Here is a 24,750-nt window from a genome sequence, read left to right as displayed (position 1 = left end):
AGAAAGTGTTAATTATATTAAAACATAGTTTGACAGAAAGTATTTAAAAAGAGAAAGGGAAAACATCACGCTTTTATTTTGGTGAATTAGCAACAAAGAAAAGGATTAGCATGGACGGGTACTTTTCAAAAATATTTTTTTTTTTCCTCTGGCTCCCGCTAGGGTGGAGGAAGTTGTCTCCGCTCAGAGACAGGGTGGAAGAGAGTGGAAGGACAAATGACTGAGAGGCGGCCCCCTCCTACTGGTGCGGGCGTGCGGGGGTCGGATGGGGGGCCGCGGAGGGGGGAGGTGGCCAGCAGGTGCCTGGGCTCCAGTCCCCTACCCCCACCCTCATCCCCACCCTCATCCACACCCAGGGATTGGCCTCGCCCCCTGGCGGGCGAGCAGTAGGTGTCGAGGCACTGGGGTGGGGGGTGCAAACCCCGCGGGCAGCGGAAAAGAGGCCGTGGGGGGCCTCCCGGCCCCGGCACACACTGCGAGGCTGGCACCCGCCCGCACGCACACCCAGTCCGCAGCCCCGAGGAACATGTCCGCAGCCAGGGCGCGGAGCAGAGTCCCGGGCAGGATAACCAAGGGAGGGCGTGTGCTGTGGCGGCGGTGGCAGCGGCAGAGGCAGCGGAGCCGCTAGTCCCCTCCCTCCTGGGGGAGCAGCTGCCGCCGCCGCCGCCGCCACCATCAGCTCGCGGGGCCCGGCCGGAGCTAGCCCGGCGAGCGGCGCGCGAGGGGGAGGGCGGGGGCGGGGAGGGGGGGGTGGGCGAAGGGGGCGGGAGGGCGTGGGGGGAGGGTCTCGCTCTCCCGACTACCAGAGCCCGAGAGGGAGACCCTGGCGGCGGCGGCGGCGCCTGACACTCGGCGTCTCCTGCCGTGCTTCGGGGCGGCATGTCCGAGGCTGGCGGGGCCGGGCTGGGCGGCTGCGGGGCAGGAGCCGGGGCAGGGGCCGGGCCCGGGGCGCTCCCCCCGCAGCCCGTGGCGCTGCCGCCCGCGCCCCCTCAGGGCTCCCCCTGCGCCGCTGCTGCCGGGGGCTCGGGCGCCTGCGGTCCGGCAACGGCAGTGGCTGCAGCGGGCACGGCCGAAGGACCGGGAGGCGGTGGCTCGGCCCGAATCGCCGTGAAGAAGGCGCAACTACGCTCCGCTCCGCGGGCCAAGAAACTGGAGAAACTCGGAGTGTACTCCGCCTGCAAGGTACGCGCTCGCCGTTCTCGGACCGCGGATGGGTGCTAGGGGCCCAGCCCGCGGGACCCCCCTCCCCCTCCCGCTTCCACCTCCGCCTCCCGCCTTCTGCCTCTCGCCTCCCGCCTGGGGCCGCTGCACCGCGGAAGTGCTCTTGTCGCCCGCGCCCAATTAGCTTCTTCTTGGATAAGAGTCCTGCTGGGTTTGAAGAAGGGGATCACTAAGACGGAGAGCCCTTCATTCCTTCCGCTTGAAAGGAGTAGCTTCGGAATCCGAGCTCCCGGGCTACTCTGGGGTTTTGTTGCTCTGTAGGAGCTCGCTGGAGTCACTTTCCCGGGAGTGGAGCGGTGCTCTCCATGTGACGGGCGACCCAGGGGCAGGGAAACATCTTTTGGGGGACTGAGTGGTCCCTTCTGCAGTCGCTCCCTTCCCGTGTCCCACTGGGAGGAACTGGGTGCAAGGAGTCGGGGTGAAGAAGACTCCCGGACTCCTGGCGCTTTGGGAAAGCGAAGGGGAGGAAAGCGCGGGGTGCGAAGGTGGGCAGAGCCGGAGGCGAGGGTCTTGTGGCGCCTGACGCCCTCGGCTGGGGGCGGAGGCGCTGCCGCGCGCAGTGACAGCCCTGTCATTATTGTATTATTACTTGTTTAGTTAAAACGCTGTCCCAGCTGCTCGAGGTGTAAACAGGATTTGGCAAGGTGGCAGCCCAGCACCGCGGACGCTACTGCTTGGTTTGAGGACACTCATTTCTTGCTACCCACTCTCCATGCCAGTTTAGGCACCCTGTCATCCCCAGCTGCACATCCAGATGTGGGGGCCGTGCTCCCGAGGTGGGAGGATTGCCCGAGGCCGCGGGGCAGGCTGGCCCTGCGCTGTCAGCAGCGGCTTTGTTTTGACAGGGTGACAGCTGAGGGGGGCGGGGACTTGGCCTTGTCAGCTCCTGCGGCCTGTGGCAGAGGCAGGGAAGAGACACACTCACACACCTCCCTATATTCTTCCTGCCTGCTGCAAAGAGGGTCAAGTTCCCAGATTCCGGATTCCCAATTCCCACAACCAAGCTGCAGTGGCCACTTCTGAATTTTGACATAACTATTATTTATTCTGCTGGAACATCTGGGATATACTCTTCTTAGTGTTTACAGGAGCTTCTTGGTCACAATGGAATGTCTGTGCTTGCTCTTTTTCCACACCGTATTCTCATGTTTATGTTGAGCACCTCTGTATCCTATACTGGTTCAATAAATATTTGTTGAGTGAATGTGGGATCTAGCCCGGTGCTCCTCAAACTTTAATGCGCATAGGAATCTCCTGGGAACCTGGTTAAAATGCTGATTCTGAATCAGGTGGTCTGAGGTGGAAGCTAAGAGTTTGCATTTCTGACAAACTCCCAAGTGGTACTACGCTAGTCCACAGACCACATTCCAATTCAGACCTGGACAACATATTATTTGTCCCCTTTCAATTTAGCAGAAAAGACAGAAACAAATAATAATGCCGTGTGGTTATTTCTGAAGAAGGAATGCAAAAAAGATGAAGTGGGGAGTGTGCTTTTTGAAAGGTGCAAGCCCAGGAGTTGATCATGAAGGGCATTAGATGAATGAGAACAGGACACTGACTGTAGTAGGCAGAAGGGAGAGCTATGTACAGAATTAAGAACAAGGTCACGGGTTCAGGGCATACTGCTTGGGTGATGGGTACACCAAAATCTCACAGATCGCCTCTAAAGAATTTATGTAATCAAACACCACCTGTTTCCCCAAAACCTATGAAAAAAAAGAGCAAGGTCAATTACTTGGTGGCCTTGGTGTTCTGCAGCCAAAGTGGGCTCATGCAGGAACTGTGTCAACTCAGTGTTTCTGTCCTGGCTTTATTTTAACGTTTATTTATTGGGTTATCATTACCAGCACCTCTTAAAGACTTCCTGCTGCCTGCTGTAGCTTTAATATCTGAGAACTTTTCTGAAGTTTTGGTTTTGTCTAAAACCATGAGCATATGTGGCCTGCATTGATATTTTTGATCTTTTCAAATTTCCATGGGTGAGATGTAGCACCACTTCCAAAGTTTGGGATTTGAGTGTTTTCTGGTTACTTTCATGACCAAACAAGAGAAAGAGAAAATTTATTTTAAAGCCTTTTCTTTTTTGAAACAGGGTCTCACACTGCCTGCAGGCTGGAGTACAGTGGCATGATTGTAGCTCACTGCAGACTCAATCTCCCCGGGCTCAGGTGATCCTCCTACATCAGCCTCCTGACTAGCTGGGACTACAGGCATGCACCAGTATACTATTATTATTATTTTTGTATTCTTTGTAGAGACAGGGTTTCACCTTGTTGCCCAGGCTGTTCTCGAACTCCTGAGCCCAAGTACTTTGCCTGCCTTGTCTTCCCAAAGTGCTGGGATTATAGGCATGAGCCACCATGCCCGGCTGAAAGTGTTCATTTTTATGTGTCCATTCATTCAGTAAATATTTAGAGGGTTACCAACTGGGTGTCAGGCATTGTGCTAGGTGCTGGGCCTATGACACACAGAATTTGTCCTTCAGGAGTTATTTACTTGTGCGTGTGTGCACAAGTGCATGTGTGTGTATGCATGTGTTGGGGTGTAGGGAGGGCAGTGAACCAGAATTACAGAGAAGTTCAGAAAAACTACTTTCTTGGAGTACTTGCGGACCCAGAGCAGGACAATTCATAGACTGGGGCACTGGTAGGGTGGGATTGCCTTCCTGGAGGAAGTGTCAGTGGCTGCTGAGAACTCTTGGCAGGGCAGAGTGGGGTGGGGTGAAGCTTCTTGTAGTGGAGAAACTGAAAGCAGTTCTGGAAGCTTGGAGGTGGGCCAACTCGAGCCAGACCTTTGTTGCCTAGGGCCACCTGGTTGGGGGTGAGGGGTGCGTGGCCAAGAGGGCAGTGAGGAGTGCAGGAATCTTAACCTGGGGAATGACACTATCTCAGATTTGCTTTTAGAAAAAAAAAAATTAACTGGGCTTGATTGGATACTAGGGAGTGTAAGAGAGCAGAATCTGTGGTTCTCTCGTGGCTTGTTTCTGCACTTAATATGAGCAAGCCCAAAAGGACAGATTGCTCTACCTTTGCCACAGGCCCCTTGGCAAGTTAGATTAGAGAGATTAGAGAATGAGGAGGAATCTAGAAAGAGATAAGGTAGTTTACTGGGGGGCTTTTGAAAGAAAAACAGGTCCCAGGCCTGATATAAATCTGGCCTTTAAACTTCACAAACAAAACCAAAAAAGAAGGGAGCTAACTCAGCCAGGGTGACGTGCCACACCCCAGAGAAAAGAAAAAGGAAAAAAAAAAAAAAAAGGAAAAAGGAAAGAAACAAACAAACTTGTTTTGCAGGATCCAGATCTTTGAACTGTGTCCTGGTAAAGGTTGCTTCAGAGTCATTTTGCTTATGTGTGACACAGCCAGAGTGATCATTAAAAATGTAGATCTAGGCCAGGCGCAGTGGCTCATACCTGTAATCTGAGCACTTTAGGAGGCTGAGGCGGGAGGATCATTTGAGTCCAGGAGTTTGAGGCCAGCCTGGGTAATATAGTGAGACTTCGTCTCTACAAAAAATAAAAAATTAGCCAGGCGTGGTGGCAGAGGTTGCAGTGAGCTGTGATTGTGCCACTAAACTCTAGCCTGGGTGACTGAGTGAGATTCTGTCTCAAAAAAAAAAAAAAAAAAAAAAAAAAAAAGTAGATCTGACAATGTTATACCCCAATTTCAGGCCCTATAATTTCTCTTTATTGCGGTCCACAAGGCCCTGCATGGCCTGGCTACTGCTATCTGTGGCTCCTTATTAAGGCTTCAGGCACATGGTTTCCTTTCACCTAGTAGGGGGTGAGGTGGGGTGAGGGGCTTTGCACATGCTGTTCCCTAGGACTGGACGCTGTTCTTTCCACACTTTAAAATTAGCTACCAACCCTTCCTACAGAACTCAGATTCCTTGCCTTTCCTTTACCCTCCTGAGCAGCCTTCCCATTAGAAATTTTTGAAATTCATCCGTACTCTTTCTGGTGCTTTTCTTATGATTTTTATGATTTGTATGATTATTTGATATGCATTTATAATCTTTGAATAGATTCTTAGTGATGCGCTTATTGACTAAGCGAATGAACCAGAGAAGAGAAAGTGGAAGAAATGATGAGCTGTGATGATAGCAGTTGTGGCATTATAACTTAATCACTTCTTGACAACTGAGTAGAGATTTGTCATACAGGACAGTTCTAGGTATCCCACAGATATTGATAGGATTGGGTTATTTATTTATTTATTTATTGAGACAGGATCTTGCTCTGTCACCCAGACAGGAGTACAGTGGTGTGGTCTTGGTTCACTGCAACCTACACCTCCCAGGCTCAAGCGATCCTTCCACCTTAGCCTCCTGAATAGCTGAGACCACAGACATGCACCACCACACTCAGCTAATTTTTGTACTTTTTGGTAGAGATGGGGTTTCGCCACGTTTGCCAGGGTGGTTTCAAACTCCTGGGCTAAAGCAGTCTGCCTGCCTCAACCTCCCGAAGTGCTGGGATTACAGGTGTGAGCCACCACACTTGGCCTATTTATTTATTTATTTATTTATTTATTTATTTATTTATTTATTTATTTCAGAGACAGGGTCTTGCTCTGTTGCCCAGGCTGGGGTGCACTGGCATGATCATAGCTCACTGCAGCCTTGAACCCCTTGACTCAGTCGATCCTCCCACCTCAGCCTCTTGGGTAGCTGGGTCTACAGGCCTGCACCACCATGCCTGCTTGGGATTAGGTTTTTAATGTTATAACAAGAAACCTCAAGTGAATGTATGAGTAGGCCAAATCCAAGTCTTCTTGAATTAAAGTGTATCATCTACTAACTTCAAAAGAGAAACAAAACCCATTGACTAACCCTTCCTAAAGGAACAGGCTATTTATATTAATACATAAGGGGAGACAATAGGTTATAGTGGTTAAGAACATGGGCTTCTGAGTTCAGACTAATCTGAGTTCAAATTTTGGGATCTCCAGCTCTGCAACCTTGGTTAAGGATTTCATTTAAGCCTTTATTTTCCTGTCTGTAAAGGAATGATGCTAGCCCCCTCATGGCATAACAGTGAGGTTTTAAAATGGGCTGTATTAGACATCCAGCATGGTGTGTTGCCCATGGCAAGCCCTCAGAAGGTAGGGGAGACACTGTTAACTTGGAAGTCAAGTAAGAGCAACAGACTCAGTCCTGAATCCACCCCAGCTCTGCCACTTGTGTGATCTTAGGCACAAGTCACTTAGTTTTTCTCTGAGCCTCAATGACTGCATGTATAAGGTGGTAATCATGACTTCAACCTTAAAGTTAAAAGAAAAAAGTGTCCCCAGAATTCCTAGAACATAAAGATGCTAGGTTAATGCTAGCTAAACTGAATTGCCTGGTGCTTTACTCATATATCAGAGCCAGTGGCCACAAAGCATTTATGGAGAACCCAGTTGCGTGGGTTCTAGGCAAGGTGCCACATTTAAGGAGTTTCATGGACACAGGACTATAAAATTAGTCTTAGTTGAAAAAATAGGGCCGGGGCGTGGTGGCTCATGCCTGTAATCCTAGCAGTTTGGGTGGCCAAGGCAGACAGATTACTTGAGCTCCTGAGTTCAAGACCAGCCTGGGCAACATGGTGAAACCCTGTCTCTACAAAAATTAGCCGGGCATGGTGGTGCATGCCTGTAGTCCCCAGCTACTCAGGAGGTTGAGGTGGGAGGATGGCTTGAGCCCAGGAGACAAAAGTTGCAGTGAGCTGAGATCATGCCACTGCAGTAGACCTTGTCTCAAAATAATAATGATGACTTATAATCTAGAAGTAGCACTGGCTGTAGAATATACAGAGAGCATAGGTGGATGTGCCCCCATAAAAGAAAAAACATCCTCTGTTGGCTAAGGGCTGGTGGCTGGGGCACTAGAACAAGACTTACAGTTGGAGAGTGCCCCTAACACCTTTGTATTTGTCAATCACTCCCCCAGAGAGCAAATGTCTTTTTCAATTGTCAGCATCTAGAGCAGTGGCTCTCACCAAGGAGCTATTTCACCTCCCAGGGGACATTTGACAATATCTGGAGACATTTTCAATCTTTGCAGTTGGGAGGAGGGAATGCAGCTGGCAACTAGTGAGTGGGTCAGGAATGTTGCTATACATCCCACAATGCACAGGACAACTCCCCCCAACAAAGAATTATCTGGTCCAGAATATTAATAGAATTAACAGAAGTTGAGAAAGCGTGTTTTAGACAAATACCCTTGCAGCACAGAAAGAAAAAAAATCAGCGTTTTTTGTTTTGCCCTTTTTTTTTTTTTTTTTTTTTTTGAGGCTTTTTTGAGGCAGAGTCTTACTCTGCTTCCCAGGCTAGAGTGCAGTGGGCTCAGGTGATTCTTCCACCCTAGTCTCCCAAGTAGCTGGGACACAGGTGCATGTCACCATGCCCGGCTAATTTTTGTAGTTTTTATAGAGATGTTTCGCCAGTCTGGGTTTTGCCATGTTTAACAGGCTGGTCTTGAACTCCTGGGCTCAAGCAGTTGGCCTGCCTTGGCCTTCCAAAGTGCTGGGATTACAGGCATGAACCACCACGCCTAGCCTAAACCATTGCTTTTAAGATGAATTTGACTAACACTTAAAATCTGAAAAATCTCACTTTGAATCATGGGCACATATTTTAAACAGTTTTATTGCGGTACAATTTATAGATCATAAAACTTGCCCACTGTAACTATGCAGTCAGCTGCTTTTGAATTAATGTATGTAGTTGTACATCCATCACCACAACCCAGTGTTATGACTTCTTCCATCCCCCAAATTTCCTCTTGCCATGAGTACCTTTTTTTTTTTTTGGGACGGAGTCTCACACTGTCACCCAGGCTGTAGTGGAATGCAGTGGTGTGATCTCAGTTTACTGCAACCTCTGCCTCCTGGGTTCAAGCAATTCGCCTGCCTCAGCCTCCCGAGTAGCTGGGATTACAGGCAAGTGCCACCATGCCGTGCTAATTTTTTTTGTAATTTTAGTAGAGACAGGGTTTCACCATGTTGGCCAGGCTGGTCTCAGACTTCTGACCTCAGGTGATCTGCCCGCCTGCGCCTCTGGAAGTGCTGGGACTACAGGCCTGAGCCACCACACAAGGCCCATGACTACCTTTTTAAAGTGATATTTTGTATCAGATTGGTTGTTGGTTTGCAAACAGAAACTAAATTAGAAATACCTTTTTGGCAACGCTTCGAATAGGCAATATTGTCACAGCAAAATACAAAACATAGAGGGAGGTGGATAAGATGTTGTTTTAAAAGATCAATCTTTAGCCACATAAGTTTATTGCATACAATTATATCCTGTGGTGACTTCTCTAAATTGCAGTATCATAAAGCCAAGCATACAAAGGAAAAAATGTTTCATTTGGCAGGCACAATACAAAAAGCCAGAGAGAAAGATGTCCAAGTTTAATTCTGTGTCCTCAGAAATTTTCAGGAAAGATGGAAATTCAAGCCTGCAAAGCCTTCAGATTGTAATTTGTAGTTTTATATAACTGAGAAAGTAGTTTACAGGGCAAAACAGCAAAATCTGCTGAGGACTGTTTTGTTTTAGGAAGTGTGTGCTTGCAAATAGCGATTTGTGATGTAGCACTGTTTAAGGTTTTTGTTTTGTTTTGTTTTTAAAAATCACCCAGCAGATTTAAACCCAGTTGCCTTGGTGTTAGCCAGATTTAATTCCGTGGTAGTTAAGTAAATCCATAGGGTCCCACCCTTCATAGTGACTATGGAGGGTGAAATATACACTTTCCTGTAAGATGCCTGGGAGCAGTCAGCACATCTGCTTCTCAGCTGAATACTCCGTGTAGTGCCAATAAAATTAGGATTTTCAAGGCTCAGTGGCTTCTGATTTAGTCTGTCGTTAAGAGAAAAGTGGCTATTTGGGAAAAATTGTCAACAGTTTCCTACTCTTGCATGATACTTTTCTGCTGTGGTCATCTGATTCAAAGGGGGAATTAGAACAGGCACATTGGCTACTTGCACATTTGGAGAGGAGGGGAATCCTTGCTTCCCTCTATGCTGGGTGCCCTTGGGCAGCGCCCCCCTTTTCTTTTTTTGGAGACGGAGTCTTGCTCTGTCGCCAGTCTGGAGTGCAGTGGCATGCACTGCAACCCCCGCCTCCCAGGTTAAAGTGATTCTGTCCTGCCTCAGCCTCCCGAGTAGCTGGGACTACAGGCGCGCACCACCATGCTTGGCTAATTTTTGCATTTTTAGTAGAGACGGGGTTTCGTCATGTTGGCCAGGGTGGTCTCGCTCTCTTGACCTCGTGATCCTCCTGCCTTGGCTTCCCAAAGTGCCAGGATTACAGGCATGAGCCACCGCGCCCGACCGGGCAGCACCTTAACTGCCTAGTTTCAGTTTCCTCTTTGGTGAAGTAGGAGTCCAGGTGCCACCTCACTGACTTATTGTGAAGATTAAATACTTCAGCATATATGAAAGTTCTTGGAACCTAGGCATTCCACAAATGTCTATTTAATTTTATTTGTAAAAACGTTCCATTGGTATTAGCAGTTTGTGTGTTTGCCAAAGTGTTATGTCTCACGTCATTTGATTCTTCTACCCGGGGTAAGTGGAAGGTAAGGGAGGTCATTTTACTAGCAGGGAACTGAGACCCAAAGAGGTTAAGTGAGTTCTTCAAGCTACAGTGGTTACTCAGGAAAGCGCCCGCCCAAGTAGATCCTCTTGCCTATGCACCATTTTGCCTCCTCTTCCAAAACTTTCGCATGGGGGTGGAGAGAGTCGCTTTTCTTCCAAATGGTTTCCGGAGAGGATTACATTTGTTGTAGACATTCTGCTATCATTTGAAATTTATTGTACTCCATTTGAGAGGTATTTTTTTTTTTTTTTTTTTTGAGATGGAGTCTCGCTCTGCCGCCCAGGCTGGAGTGCAGTGGCCGGATCTCAGCTCACTGCAAGCTCCGCCTCCCGGGTTGACGCCATTCTCCTGCCTCAGCCTCCCGAGTAGCTGGGACTACAGGCGCCCGCCACCTCGCCCGGCTAGTTTTTTGTATTTTTTTTAGTAGAGACGGGGTTTCACCGTGTTAGCCAGGATGGTCTCGATCTCCTGACCTCGTGATCCGCCCGTCTCGGCCTCCCAAAGTGCTGGGATTACAGGCTTGAGCCACCGCGCCCGGCCGAGAGGTATGTTTAAAGGATTTTCTAGTCCATTGAACCTGTGCAGGCCATAAAGTAAACAAAATAATATTCTTTATTACTGGCCCAGAACAGACATATACATGTTCTTGATTGTTTTAAAGGTGACAATCACGACTGGTCACTGTGCTGGCCCAATAGAATTCCCTGTTGAAGGAAGATGAAAGAGATACCTACTCAGGCTATAGAAGTGCCAAATGTGTCAGAAAGTTAAGAAATTGACTGTCTTGAAAGTTTAGAAGTCCAGCTGGGCACTGTGGCTCCCCCTTGTAATCCCAGCATTTCGGGAGGCTGAGCTCAGGAGTTCAAGACCAGCCTGGGCAACACGGCGAGACCCGGTCTCTACTAAAAATACAAATATTAGCAGGGTGTGGTAGCTTGCGCCTGTAGTCCCAGCTACTCAGAAGGCTGATGTGGGAGGACCGCTTGAGCCCGGGAGGCGGAGGTTGCAGTGAGCTGAGATCACACCACTGCACTGTAGCCTAGGCAATGGAGTGAGACCCTGTCTCAAAAAAAAAAAAAAACAATTTAGAAGTCCCCCAACCAGTTTATATAAGACTGTTCACACAACAGTATCTCAGCATGATAAAAAGGAGTCATTAAAAAAAACTTTCAGTTGCATTATGCATAAAGGGCTCAAATCATGTTTACAGTGCAATTAATTTTTACATATGTATACATCTGTGCAACTGCTACCTAGATGAAGCTGTAGGACTTTTCCAGCATCTCAGAGGGTTCTCTTGTGCCTCCTCCCCACTCCTGGTAATCCTTATTCTGACTTCTATTACCGGTGATTAGTTTTGTCTGTTCTTAAACTTTACATAAATTGAATCATATGGTATGAATTATTTGTGTCTGGGTTCTTTCACTCAACATTATGTATGTCAGATGCATCTGTAGTGTTGCGTATAGCAGTAGTTTGTAAAGACACATGTTTTTAAATTAAAAAATTAAAACATTGCCAGCAATTTTCAGGATGGAAGTCATTGGACGTGGACAACCTCATGGGATGAATCTTTAACTAGGCTTTTGAAAGAAAGGATGGGAATTTGATAGTCAAATTCAGAAGAACCCAGAATGGCAGGAATGTGGATAAGAAATCAAGGAGGTAGCCAGGCGTGGTGGCTCACACCTATAATCCCAGCACTTTGAGAGGCTGAGGTGGGCAGATCAGTTGAGGCCAGAAGATCAAGACCAGCCTGGCCAACATGACAAAACCTTGTTTCTACTAAAATACAAAAATTAGCTGGGCATGGTGGCATACACCTATAGTCCCAGCTTCTTGGGAGGCTGAGGCACGAGAATGACTTGAACCCAGGAGGCAGAGGTTGCAGTCAGCCAAGATCGCACCACTGTACTGTAGCCTGGGTGACAGAGCGATATTCTGTCTCAAAAAAAAAAAAAAAAAAAAAAAAAAAAAAAAAAAAAAATCAAGGAGGGGTACTTGGCCACGTAGATATAGATAAGGAATACAGGAAGGAAGAGAGGCAGAATGATGAGGAGATGGGTGCATGTGGGCTGATGATGTCACTGCTGGTGGTATGTCTAGCCTGCACGGCTCCTTCTCCCCTGGAGTCCGTATTGGTGAGTCCTTACTGGTAAATATTCATGTGAAATCTTGTTGCCACCTGTCCCTGGTTCTGGAAGACGACTAGAGTTGTTACACATTGTAGTCGGTGAGCCATGCAGAAGCATACATGTTGAGAGTGATGGCAGCTTTCCTAAAAGGTTGACCAGAGCCCAGTACATAAAGCTCCAGTGGACAGTGCCACCTTTGTTATATGGGCCTAGTTGATAGAGATGTTTGCGTGTTCTTTAGAACTAACTGCTGAGGCCATTCAATGCCACCGTCTCCCCAGGAATGGCAGTGAGAAGCAAAGATTATAGCTCCACAAAGATTTTTCATAACAACTGGCCCTGAAAAGTAGTATCGAATATATGATGAACTTGTTATTTAATGGCTTCATTCGAACCATCCACTTATAAATTAGTCTTTTCCGTAATTGATATATTTAACAAAATGGGAATTTACTTAAAGATTGTGTGTTTGGACACATGGGGTGTTATCTCTTGCCATTTATTTATTCATTTAACATTAAATTCCATGGGCTGCTTTGGAAGATTTCTGCTCAGGTACCTCCTGTTCAAACTTCTTAAGATAATTTATCACCTAGTTATAATTGAAATGGAATCGAGTCCTTTCTAATTTTGAATCGCATTCATCTCTAACATCTAATTGTGCATGTGGTTACCTGCCGCTTTGCACACTTTTCTCTCCCATGTATCTCTTTATCTTGTTCTCAAAGCCTTATTCCAGTCTGTTCTTAAATGCCAGCTTCTCAGAGAAGCCTTCCTGACTCTCCGGTCTAAACTAGCAGCACCCCATCTATCACTCCATAATCTAATCTTATTTTGTTTTCCTTTACTGCACTTACTAATATTTGGAAATTGTATTTTAAAAAATGGTTTCTTGTCTGTTTGCCTTATGACAATAGAAGCTCCATGAAGCAGAGATTTGAGTTCATGGAGCCCGTAAGGCCTCAGCCCGTGAGGGGTGACAAGTTGTATGGGGATGAAATTCCATTAAATTTTCCATTAAATTCATATCCCAGGTGGATCATACCTTGCACATAGTAGGCACTTGATAAATATTTGTTAAATAAGTCGGTAATTTGATATTCACAGGCTTTGTGAGATTGGTGGAAAGGAAACTGTGTTGTAAAGATGGCCAGGCATGGCGGCTTATGCCTGTAATCCCAGCACTTTAGGAGGCTGAGGGGGTGATTCAGCCTGGGCTATGGAGAGAGACGCTGTCTCTTAAAAAAAAAAAAAAAGGCCGGGCGTGGTGGCTCAAGCCTGTAATCCCAGCACTTTGGGAGGCTGAGACGGGTGGATCACGAGGTCAGGAGATCGAGACCATCCTGGCTAACACCGTGAAACCCCGTCTCTACTAAAAAATACAAAAAAACTAGCCGGGCGAGGTGGCGGGCGCCTGTAGTCCCAGCTACTCGGGAGGCTGAGGCAGGAGAATGGCGTCAACCCGGGAGGCGGAGCTTGCAGTGAGCTGAGATCCGGCCACTGCACTCCAGCTTGGGCGATAGAGCGAGACTCCGTCTCAAAAAATAAAAATAAAAAAAAAAAAAGAGAAAGAGGCTGGGCATGGTGGCTTATGCCTGTAATACCAGCACTTCAGGAGGCTGCGGTGGTGATCCAGCCTGGGCTATGGAGAGAGACCCTGTCTCTTAAAACAAAAAGAAGAAAAAGAGCCCGGGCACGGTGGCTCATGCTTGTAATCCCAGCACTTTGGGAGGCCGAGGTGGTCGGAGCACCTGAGGTCGGGAGTTTGAGACCAGGCTGGCCAACATAGTAAGACCCCATCTCTACTAAAAAAAACCATGAAAATTAGCCGGGTGCGGTGGTGGGTACCTGTAATCCCAGCTATTTGGGAGGCTGAGGCAGGAGAATCGCATGAACCCTGGAGGTGGAGGTTGTGATGAGCTGAGATTGCACCACTGCACTCCAGCCTGGGTGACAAGAGCTAGACCCTGTCTTCAAAAAAGAAAGATGAGGAAACTAAGGTGCAGGGAGGTTTAGTAGCTAGCTTTGTGGTCTGCAGCAGGGCAGCCTCCAGCTGGGGTTGGAACAACACCTACTTACAGTTAAGTGTGGTTCCCCTTGGTTCATGGCAGACTTGATGACAAGCAACACTTATCTGATGGCGTGAACGTCTCTACAAATCAAGCAAAGAGGAATCACCCTTCCTCTTCTGCAAGTTACAGTTAAATTCTCAAGGCCAGGAATGGTGGCTCACGCCTATTACAGGTGTGGGATCCTACTTTTGGGTGGCCAAGGTGGGCAGATTGCTTGAGCTCAAGGGTTTGAGACCAGCCTGGGCAACTTAATGAGACCCCATCTCCATAAAAATACAAAAATTAGCTGGGCGTGGTGGCACGTGTCTATAGTCTTAGCTATTCGGGAGGCTGAGGCAGGAGGATCACTTGAGTCCAGGGGGTCTAGGCTGTGGTGAGTCATGAGTGTGATGCTGCACTCTAGCCTGGGTGACGGAGTGAGACCCTATCTCAAAAAACCAAGACAAAACGAAAAAACTCACAAAGGTATCATGAGTGTTATGAGATCAGTGAGTTAAAAGCTACGAAGTGAGACAAAGTTTTAACATATAGTCTAGAAGTCTGTGCTGTGTTAGTAAACTTAAAAAAAATCAATTGTATATGAAGGCATTCTTTAAACTACTATTTATATTTTTTGCTACTTTGTGGCCCACTTTAAAGTCTACAATAGACTTTCTTTATTTGTTCTTTTACTGTTTAGGCTTACTATTTATTTATTTTTATTTTATTTTATTTTTTGAGATGGAGTCTCACTCTGTAGCTCAGGCTGGAGTGCAGTGGCATGATCTCAGCTCACCGTAACTTCCACCTCCAGGTTCAAGTGATTCTCCTGCCTAAGTCTCCTGAGTAGCTGGGATTACAGGCACGTACCACCACACCTAGCTAATTTTTGTATTTTTAATAGAGATGAGGTCTCACCATGTTGGCCAGGCTGGTCTCAAACTCCTAACCTCAAGTGATCCACCCGCCTCAGCCTCCCAAAGCGCTGGGATTACAGGCATGAGCCATTGTGCCCAGCTTTAGGCTTGTTTTTGTTTTTGTTTTGTTTTTGTTTTTTTTGAGACAGAGTCTCGCTCCGTCGCCCAGGCTGGAGTGCAGTGGTGCGATCTTGGCTCACTGCGACTTCCGCCTCCTGGGTTCAAGCCATTCTCTGCCTCAGCCTCCTGAGTAGCTGGGATTACAGGGGCCCGCCACCATGCCCGGCTAATTTTTGTATCTTTAGTAGAGACGGGGTTTTACCATCTTGGCCAGGTTGATCTTGAATTCCTGACCTCGTGATCCACCCACCTCGGCCTTCCAAAGTGCTGGTATTATAGGTGTGAAGGAGATGAATGCATTTATTTTGGAAAAAAGTGTGAATAATGTCTCTAATGATCTACTTGGAACAATACATCACTTCATCTCAGGAGGAGGCTAGGGTAATCTTGTCAGTGACCTCAGGGCAAGTTGTATGGGGTTGCTTCCCTTAAATTCCATGCCATCCTAATCAGTCCCCATGCATTGCATACTCTTGGCTCGTGCAGCCTTTTGCGAGGTTTGTGTGGTATGCAGGAGGTTCCAGAAGTACGAGGATGAGACCTGAGTAATATCATAGTGATTGATGGTGGCAGTGCCAATTTGCATCAGCTCTGACAAGCTGGTGTTGAAACTAGATGGCAGAATGCCAAAGACGCCAAGGTCAGCATACTTTGAAATAACAAAGTGAGTCATGTAACTCAGGGTTTGCACTTACTCACAGGACTCCCTGACTCATCCCACCTCTAAAGGAACACATCTGTGAGCACCGGTTAGGGGCCTGTGGCCACTTCTCTGCTACATGTGCTAAAGGAAGCAAAAGCCACAAGGAGCCCTTTTCTTGTTGAGGAGACAGATAAAGAGTGAAAGAAAAATTAAAATGAATAATCAAGCATGAAGTCAATGCAGGGAGAAACCATTATGAGCTAGGGGCAGGTGAAAGGGTGGGAGAGAGGCCCAGCCCAGATGGAGGGAATAGAGGAAAACCGAGCAGAGAAGCAAAACTGATGTGAGCCAGACATGAGAGTCGTTTAGAACATGGACCTGGGCACCAGACTGCCTGGGTTTGAACCCTGATGTGTGACTATGGGGAGGTTACTTATGCTTTACAGATTTCGCAGCTGTAATATGGAGACAGTGATATATGTCAACTTTTTCCGTTCACTCAACAAATTGTTATTTAATGTGCCAGGTGTTGATTTAGATGCTGGTGATACAGTGACAGATGGGTCCTTATTCTTGCAGAGCTTGCTTTCTGGTAGCAGAAGCAGACAATAAGGCAGAAAATAACAGAAAGTGGTAAGTGCCTCACAGAGAATGAAAACAGAGAATTAAATGAGAGTGCCTGGGGAATTCCTCTAGATACATGCCCAGGAAAGTCCTTCCGCAGAACGGCCATGGACTGAGGTCTGCATGTCAAGAAGTGAGGAAGAGGGTGCCGTGCAAAGACTCTGGGGCAGAAGTGGCTTGGTGTGTGTGAGGCCTGTCAGGAGACCTGTGTGGCTAGATGGAGGTGGGCAGGGTGGGGGGCCTGAGTGTGGGAGATTAGGTGGAAGGGATAAGTGGGGTCCAGATTGCCAACATAGAATTTTTACACAGTGATGTTAAGATCTTTAATTCTGATAAGTTTCAACAAATGTATATCAAGACACAGAACTTTTCATCTCCCTAGAAAATTTCTGCCTGCTCCTTGCCATTCAAATCTCTCTCCCGTGGAAGTAACCACTGATCTGATTTGTGTCACTTTAAGTTAATTTAGCTGTTTTTCATATAAATGTTACCACATAGTACATACTGTTCTTTCACTCAGTATATTTTTGAGATGAATCCATGTTGTTGGATGCATTGATAGTTAATTTCTGTTTATTACTGAGGAGTATTCTGCTGTATGGACATACTAGTTTGTTTATCTGTTGACTTGTTAGGGACATCTGGGCTGTTTCCAGTGAATTCAAATTAGATTTCCGGTTTGAAGTGACCCCTCTGGCTGCCCTGAGAATAATAAAGTATATGAGAGAAACAGTAGATAAAGAAGGCCAGTTGGAAGTTATCGTAGTCTAGGTATGAGTAGATGGTGTCTTGGGCTAGGGTAGTAGGAATGGAGGGGTGAGAATTAGTTTGGGCTATATTGTGAGGGTAGAGGCAACAGGACTTAATTTGTTACAGGGGAGGGGGTGATGAAAAGACAGAAATGAAGGATAATGTCTAGGTTTTTGGCCTGAGCAACTGAATGGATGTAGTTCCATTTACCAAGATAGAGAATACCATAGGAGAAGCAGGTTTGGGTAAGAATAAAGAGTTCTTTGTTGGAGGTGATACATTACATATGTCTGTTAATAGAAAAATGCTGTTTTAATGATAAAATGAAATAATGTATTTAGCAAATTGGTATAGCATATGGAACATTCAGAATGCTGCATAGATGTCAGTTACTATTACAATCAAAACAATGCTAAATAACTTGGAGGAAAAGAGAAATACGGGCAAAGAGAAACTGGGAAATAGGGTCTGCTAGGTTAGGAAGAAATGAGTTGATAGAAAGTCTTGAATTTCAGGTAGAAAATTTTGAACTGAATCCATTTGGTAATAGGGTCCTTGCCCTTTAAGAAGGAGGAAGCACAAGGTATTTTAGAATGCCACAGAGGAGTTCTAGGTTTTGGTGTTGGCTCCTTGTTCTTTGCCAGCTGGGTGAACTCAGGCAAGCCACACCCCTTCTCTAAGCATTGAATTACTTGTCCTACAGGGTTGTTGGGAGAGGAACATGACATGATTTGGACTGCAATTGCCTTGGAAAGTAGCAAACACAAATGCTTGATGTTCTTAAGTGGTATTTTAGAGTAGAGTGATGTGAACTGGTATTAGGAGGAAGGTTGGGAGTGGGAATGTATTGGAAGAGGGGAGGAAGTATTTCTTTTAGTTGGCTGATAAGGGCCTGAACTGGGGCCCTGGCAATGAGAATGGACAAGGTATAGATCTGACAAAGTTTGAAAGAAGAATCAGTTGGCCTGGATGAGGGCATTGAGTGCAGATTAACTTTAGGAGCTGGGAGAAGGACAGTGCCAACAAAGGGAATACAAAGGGAAGAACAAAGGGAATACAAAGGGAAGAGGGTAGTTGAAAAGGGAGTATTGGGATGGAGGGCAAGCCTTTTTATAAAACTTACTGGGCAGAAATGCTGGATGTAGGCAGTTAGAAATGAGGGCTGGAAGTTCTGCTTTACAGGTTGGGCTGGTTATGTGGATGTGAGAGTCATCATCTCAGATAATGACTGATACCATGAGAACGTGAGCTATCCAAGGAAACAACATATAAGGCACTATTTATTTTGCTCATCCTGGTTGATTTGGTGCCAAAACAACAGGCGGAAGAGTGAAAAATTCTGTCAGTCAGCTGGTTGTCTCAACTGCTCAATGTTAGCCAAGCAGTTTGACAGATCTTTCCACTGTGTCGAAGTCTAAGTTGACTCCTCTGGCATTTTGACAGATAATTTCTGATAAATTCTGTATGTGTGTGTGGAAAGAAATTGTCTTGGATTTAGCATTCCAGGGTACTAGTTTCTAGGCCCCAGTGTCACTCAGGACCTCCTGAGGCCCTTCCAGGGGTGATGCATGCTTAGGTTTGCTCCTGGAGAGGTCACTCAGATGTAATGAAGGGTCTGGCCAACCCCTAGGCTATTTGGTAGCCACTGGAGCCATTCCAGCATCTTCAGAGAGCCAGCCAAGGGGGTTCCAGACCTTTCTGTCAGCAGGGCCTAATTATAATATTTAGCAAAGGGAGGGCAGTTTCTTATTCAACTCCAGCATAAACACAAGGATTTCTTCCAGACAGGGATGTCATGAAGATTTTCTGTTGATTTGATTTTGGAGGAACCATGGAGAGCATAGATGAGAATTTGAATGAGGTGTTTATTTATACCTGGGTTGTTTTGTCTTGGGTCATTTCCTCATGATATGCTTTCCACTCTCCTTCTGTAGCCTTGACCACTCTTTAATATTTGTTTTTTTGATTCCCTGTGGCTTTACAGACCAAAATGGCACATTAAATTAAGGTATTCAGCCAAGTGCGGTGGCTCACGTCTGTGATCTCAGCACTTTGGGAGGCCGAGGCAGGCAGATCACCTGAGGTCAGGAGTTCAAGACCAGCCTGGCCAACATGGTGAAACCCTGTCTCTACTAAAAATACAAAAATTAGCTGGGCGTGTTGGCAGGTACTTGTAATCCCAGCTACTAGGGAGGCTGAGGCAGGAGAATTGATTGAACCTGGGAGGCAGACATTGCAGTGAGCCAAGATTATACCACTGCACCGCAGCCTGGGCAACAGAGCGAGACTCTGTCTCAAAAAAAAAAAAAAAAGGTTTTCAGAGATGCTTCTGATAGTGAATTACCTAACTAGTTATCTCTTCTCTCTTACAATTCCATTTCTATCTCAATTCTAGGCAATTTTGTTCTGAGGGAACCCCGACCCCCACCTGGTACACTTTCCTCTTTTCACTTGTGTCAGATTTTTAAAGTTCCTATAGTTAAAAAATCCCAGCTTGAAGTCATAGCATTATGGAATCTTCTGCTGGCCTTCCATGTGCAACTGTGTGAACTGGAAGGATTGTCTCACAGTGGAGGAAGAAAAAGGGCTTATGTCCCAGGGAGGATTACTGAACCATTTAATCTGTATATGAAAAGCTAAAGTTAGTTCAGGGAGAAGAGAAAGGTGTTTCTGAAGTCAAACCATCTTTATCTCTTCAAATCTTTGCTACTCAAAGAGTGGAGTTCACCCAGGAACTTTTAGAAATGTAGAATCTCAGGTTCCACCCGACACCCACTGAATCTTAATCTTCATTTTGACGAGATCTCCAGGTGATTCCTGAGCAGATTGGAGTTTGAGAAGCACTACTCCAAATTACATCAGCGTAATTCAAACTGCTCATTTCCAAAGAGAAAACTTTTGGCAATCCCAGCTGCTTACAGTGGACTCCAGGTGTTGTTTTTAAAAATATAATTAAAATGTCTTGCTGGGTATATGGCTCACACCTGTAATCCCAGCCCTTTGGGAGACTGAGGTGGGTGGATCACTTGAGGTCAGGAGTTTGAGACCAGCCTGGCCAACATGGTGAAACCCCTTCTCTACTAAAAATACAAAAGTTAGCCAGGCGTGGTGGCGTGCATCAGTTAGCCCCAGCTACTTGGGAGGCTGAGGCAGGAGAATTGCTTGAACCTGGGAGGCGGAGGTTGCAAGAAGCTGAGATCATCATGCTACTCTACTCCAGCCTGGGTGACAGAGACTCTGTCTCCAAAAAAAACCCAACCAAACCAAACCAAACAAAAATATCTTTTTCAAATACATGTACACAGTTAAGTGGAAAACTCAAACAGTTGGCAATGGTAGCAAATGAAATTGAGATTTTAAATCCTGTCACTATAATCCTCCCCCATTGTCTGTCTCACTCCTTATTCCCTTTTAATAATAAGAATTTCCAGAAACTCTTAGTCTCCTTTCCCCACCCTTAGGCTGTGTCTTACATGATACATGGCAGTTTTGTTTTTCATTATTTTTTCTGAGATGGAGTCTTGCTCTGTTGCCCAGGCTGGAGTGCAGTGGCACAATCTCTGCTCACTGCACCCTGCACCTCCCAGGTTCAAGCAGTTCTGTTCCTCAGCCTCCCGAGTAGCTGGAATTACAAGTACACCCCACCATGCCTGGGTAATTTTTTCTATTTTTTAGTAGAGATGGAGTTTCACCATGTTGACCAGGCTGGTCTCGAACTTCTGACCTCAAGAAATCCGCCTGCCTCGGCCTCCCGAAGTGCTGGGATTACAGGCATGAGCCACTGCATCCAGCCTGTATGGTAGTTTTAAGAAGGGAACTAGAATAACTATGTAGAAATTCACTTTAATTAATTAATTAATTTAGAGACAGGATCCTGCTTTGTCACCGTGGCTGGAGTACAGTGGCAGGATCGTAGCTCACTGTAGCCTCTAACTCCTGGGCACAAGTGATTCTCCTGCCTCAGCCTTCTAAATAGCTGGGATTACAAGTGTGAGCCACCATGCCTGGGTAATTTTTATTTTTATTTTTGTAGAGATGGGGCTTGGCTGTGTTTCCCAGGCTGGTCTCCAACTCTTGACCTCAAGTGATTCTCCCGCCCCGGCCTCTCAAAGGGTTGGCATTACAAGCCTGAGCCACCACACCCAGCCCAAAGATTGATTTCGATTTCAGTTTGGCTCTAATGAATTTGTGAAAAGACCAGAAAGTTGGACTTACGTGCTGAAGTAGGGAATCCCAAAATGAATACCAACATCACCAGTCTTTATTATTAGCAAGTTTTAATTGTTTCAAACTCTCTATTAATTTCAAAAACGGGGCACCCTACTTAATGACTCACTTGTCCTGTCCTTTGCTATTTATCTTTTGCCAAGTCAGATTCTGACAGTGAAGGAAGGACCATATAAAGCGTGTAGCTTCTTTTGCTTTTTTAGATCTGAAAAGGACTGGGTTTGGACAGAGAAGAAGACCCCCATGTGCTAGTCCTATTAAAAAAATTTAGTTTTAAGTTGTAAGTGTATCTGTCTTACTAAAGGTTCCTTAATTTGTGAGAAGAAAATAAGCCCCAATTCTGCAACGCACTTCGGGGAAACTTTTCAGAACACCTGTCTGTGTAAGTAAGTGATAGTTACTATCAGTTCTTGCCTTTTAAAATACAACTTTGTTGAGTTAGAATTTAGGTACCATGATATTCTCTAGTTTTAAGTGTACAAGTCAATGATTTTTAAGAAATTGACAAGTTGTGCAATCTACCTTTTAGAAGGTTTCCATCACCTCCAAAAGATCCTTGGGTCCATTTACAGTAAACCCTGTTCCTACCCTCAACCCCAGATGGCCACTAATCTTTCTGTCTCTATAAATTTGCCTTTTCTGGATAGTCATGTAAATGGAAGTATACAGTATGTGGCCTTTCATGACTGGATTCTTATGCTGAGTGTATTGTGTTTGAGATACATCCATGTTATAGCATATGTCAGCATTTCTTTATTTTTCATTGCAAGTAATAATCTGTTATATGGCTAGAACACGTTTTGCTTATGTGTTAACTAATTGATGGGCATTTAGATTATTTCTGCCTTTTGGCTATCATGAATAATGTTGCTGAGGCATCTGCATGCAAGTCTTAGTATAGATATATTTCTGTTTCTCTTGGGTAGATACTTAGGAGTGGATTTGCTGGGTCATGTGGTAAATTTATGTTTAACTTTTTGAAAAAATTGTTGTTTCTTAAAAAAACTGTGGGCCGGGCACGGTGGCTCACACCTGTAATCTCAGTACTTTCACCTGAGGTCGGGAGTTTGAGACCAACGTGACCAACAGGGAGAAACCCTGTCTCTACTAAAAATACAAAATTAGCTGCACGTGGTGGTGCGTGCCTGTAATCCCAGCTACTGGGGAGGCTGAGGCAGGAGAATCACTGAAACCCAGGAGGTGGAGGTTGCAGTGAGCCGAGATCATGCCATTGCACTCCAGCCTGGGCAACAAGAGAGAAACTCTGTCTCAAAAATAAATAAATAAATAAAACCACTGTGGTAATGCTGGGCCTGGTGGCTCATGCCTGTAATCTTAGTACTTTGGGAGGCTGAGGTGAGGTGGGAAGATCACTTGAGCCCAGGAGTTTGAGACCAGCATGAGTAACATAGTAAGACCCTGTCTCTACTGAAAAATAAAAATTAAAAATAAAATTAAAAAATTATCCAGGTGTAGTGGTACATGTCTGTGGTCCTGTCTACTCAGTAGGCTGAGGTTGGAGGATTGCTTGAACCCAGGAGGTTGAGGTTGTAATAAGCTGTGATCATGGCCACTGCGCTCCTGGGCAGCAGAGTGAGACCCTGTCTCAAAACAACAAAAACAACAACAAAACTGTGGTAAAATATACATGATATAAAGTTTACCATCTGAACTATTTTTAAGTGTCTAGTTCATTGGTATTAAGACATTCACATGATTGTGCAATCATCACCACCATCCATCCACAGAACACTTTTCAGCTTGCAAAACTGAAACTCTGTGTTCATTAAACAGTAACTCCCTTTTCCTTCCTCCAACCCCTCGGCAACCACCATTCCTATCTCTATGAATTTGGCTACCATCGACACCTTATTTAAGTGGAATCATACAGTATTTGTCATTTTGTGACTATTTTACTTAGCATAACATCCTCAGGTTTCATTCAAGTTGTGGCACGTGTCAGAGTTGCTTTTCTTTTTAAGGTTATATAATAGCCCTTTGATTGTATATACTACATTTACTTATTTATTCATCTCTTGAGGGATGCTGGGGTTGCTTGCACCTTTTTGCTCTTGTGCTTAATAGTGATGCTGGAACATGGGTGTCCAAACATTTCTTTGACTTCCTACTTTCAATTCTTTTGGGTATTTACCCAGAAGTGGAATTGCTGCATCATATGGTAATTCCATTTCTAGTATTTTGAGGAACTGTCATACTGTTTTCCATAGCAGCCGTACCATGTTACATTTTCAGCAGGAACATTCAAGGTTTTTCAGTTTTTCTACATCCTCTCCAACACTGTTTTCTGTTTTTTGTAGTAGCCATGCTAATGGGAGTGAGGTGGTATTTCATTGTAGTTTTAATTTGCATTTTCATATATATATATGAAATATTATATATATATTGTAATGTCCGCCTCCCGGGTTCAAGTGATTCTCCTGCCTCAGCTTCCCGAGTAGCTGGGATTTCAGGCATGCACCGCCATGCCCAGCCAAATTTTGTATTTTTAGTAGAGACGGGGTTTTGCCTTGTTGGCCAGACTGGTCTTGAACTCCTGACCTCAGGTGATCCACCCGCCTCAGCCTCTCAAAGTATTGGGATTACAGGTGTGAGCCACCGTGCCTGGCCCATTTTTGTAATTATTAATGATGTTGAACATCTTTTCATGTGTTTATTGGCCATTTATGTATCTTCTTTCAAGTTTCAAGTTTCATTCACGTGCCACAACTTGAATGAAACTTGAGAGAGGCACTTCTTTGGAGAAGTGTCTGCTCAAGTCCTTTGCCCATTTTAAAATTTTGCTGTTATTGTTGTTGTTGTTGAGTTGTAGGCATTCTTTATATATTCTGAATATTAACCCCTTATCAAGTATATGGTTTGCAAATATTTTCTCCCATTCTCTGGGTTGCCTTTTCACTCTGTTGTGTATGTCTTTTGGTGCACAGAAATTTAAAGTTTTTACTAATTCCAGTTTATCTGTTTTTCTTTTGTTCCCTGTGTTTTGTTATTTGAAACAGGATCTTGCCCTGTTGCCGAGGCTCGAGTGCAGTGGCACAATCATGGCCTGTTGCTGCCTCGAACTCCTAGGCTTAAGGGATCTGCCCGCCTCAGCGTCCTGAGTGACTGTGACTACAGCATGCATCACTATGTCCAGCTAATTTTTAAAATTCTTGTAGAGATGGAGTCTTGTTTGTTGCCCAGGCTGGTCTTGAACTCCTGACCTTCCCAAAGTGCTGGTATTATACACGTGAGCCACCACACCTGGCCGCCTGTGCTTTTGGTGTTATATCCAAGACACCATTGCCTAATCTAGTATCATGAAGTTTTTTTCTGTATTTTCTTTTAAGATATTCTTTTTTTTTTTTTCTTTTGAGATGGGAATCTCGCCCTGTTGCCCAGGCTGGAATGCAGTGGTGCAATCTCACCTCACAGCAGCTTCTGAGTAGGCCCTTCTTTTTTTTTTTTTTTTTTTTTTTTTTTTGG

The 24,750-nt window shown here is 45.5% G+C and overlaps 1 protein-coding gene across 2 annotated transcripts in view; it reads left to right on the top strand.

The window, feature by feature from the left end:
- The first annotated feature begins 378 nt into the window (after positions 1-378).
- Positions 379-24,750, top strand: part of KAT2B (lysine acetyltransferase 2B) — a 117,680-nt gene continuing 93,308 nt past the window's right edge. The window contains exon 1 of one of the 2 annotated variants that reach the window (XM_023207310.2): positions 379-1,182. In XM_023207310.2, the coding sequence (XP_023063078.1) occupies positions 880-1,182 (303 nt within the window). In that variant the 5' untranslated portion in view covers positions 379-879. The remainder of the gene's footprint in view (positions 1,183-24,750) is intronic. The other variant, XM_023207309.2, reaches the window with a different exon arrangement.

The sequence above is a fragment of the Piliocolobus tephrosceles genome, chromosome 2, assembly GCF_002776525.5.
Source record: "Piliocolobus tephrosceles isolate RC106 chromosome 2, ASM277652v3, whole genome shotgun sequence".
In the NCBI taxonomy this organism is placed as follows: domain Eukaryota; kingdom Metazoa; phylum Chordata; class Mammalia; order Primates; family Cercopithecidae; genus Piliocolobus; species Piliocolobus tephrosceles.
The sequence above is the reverse complement of the archived record's forward strand: the minus strand, read 5'-3'. Positions and strand labels throughout refer to the sequence as shown.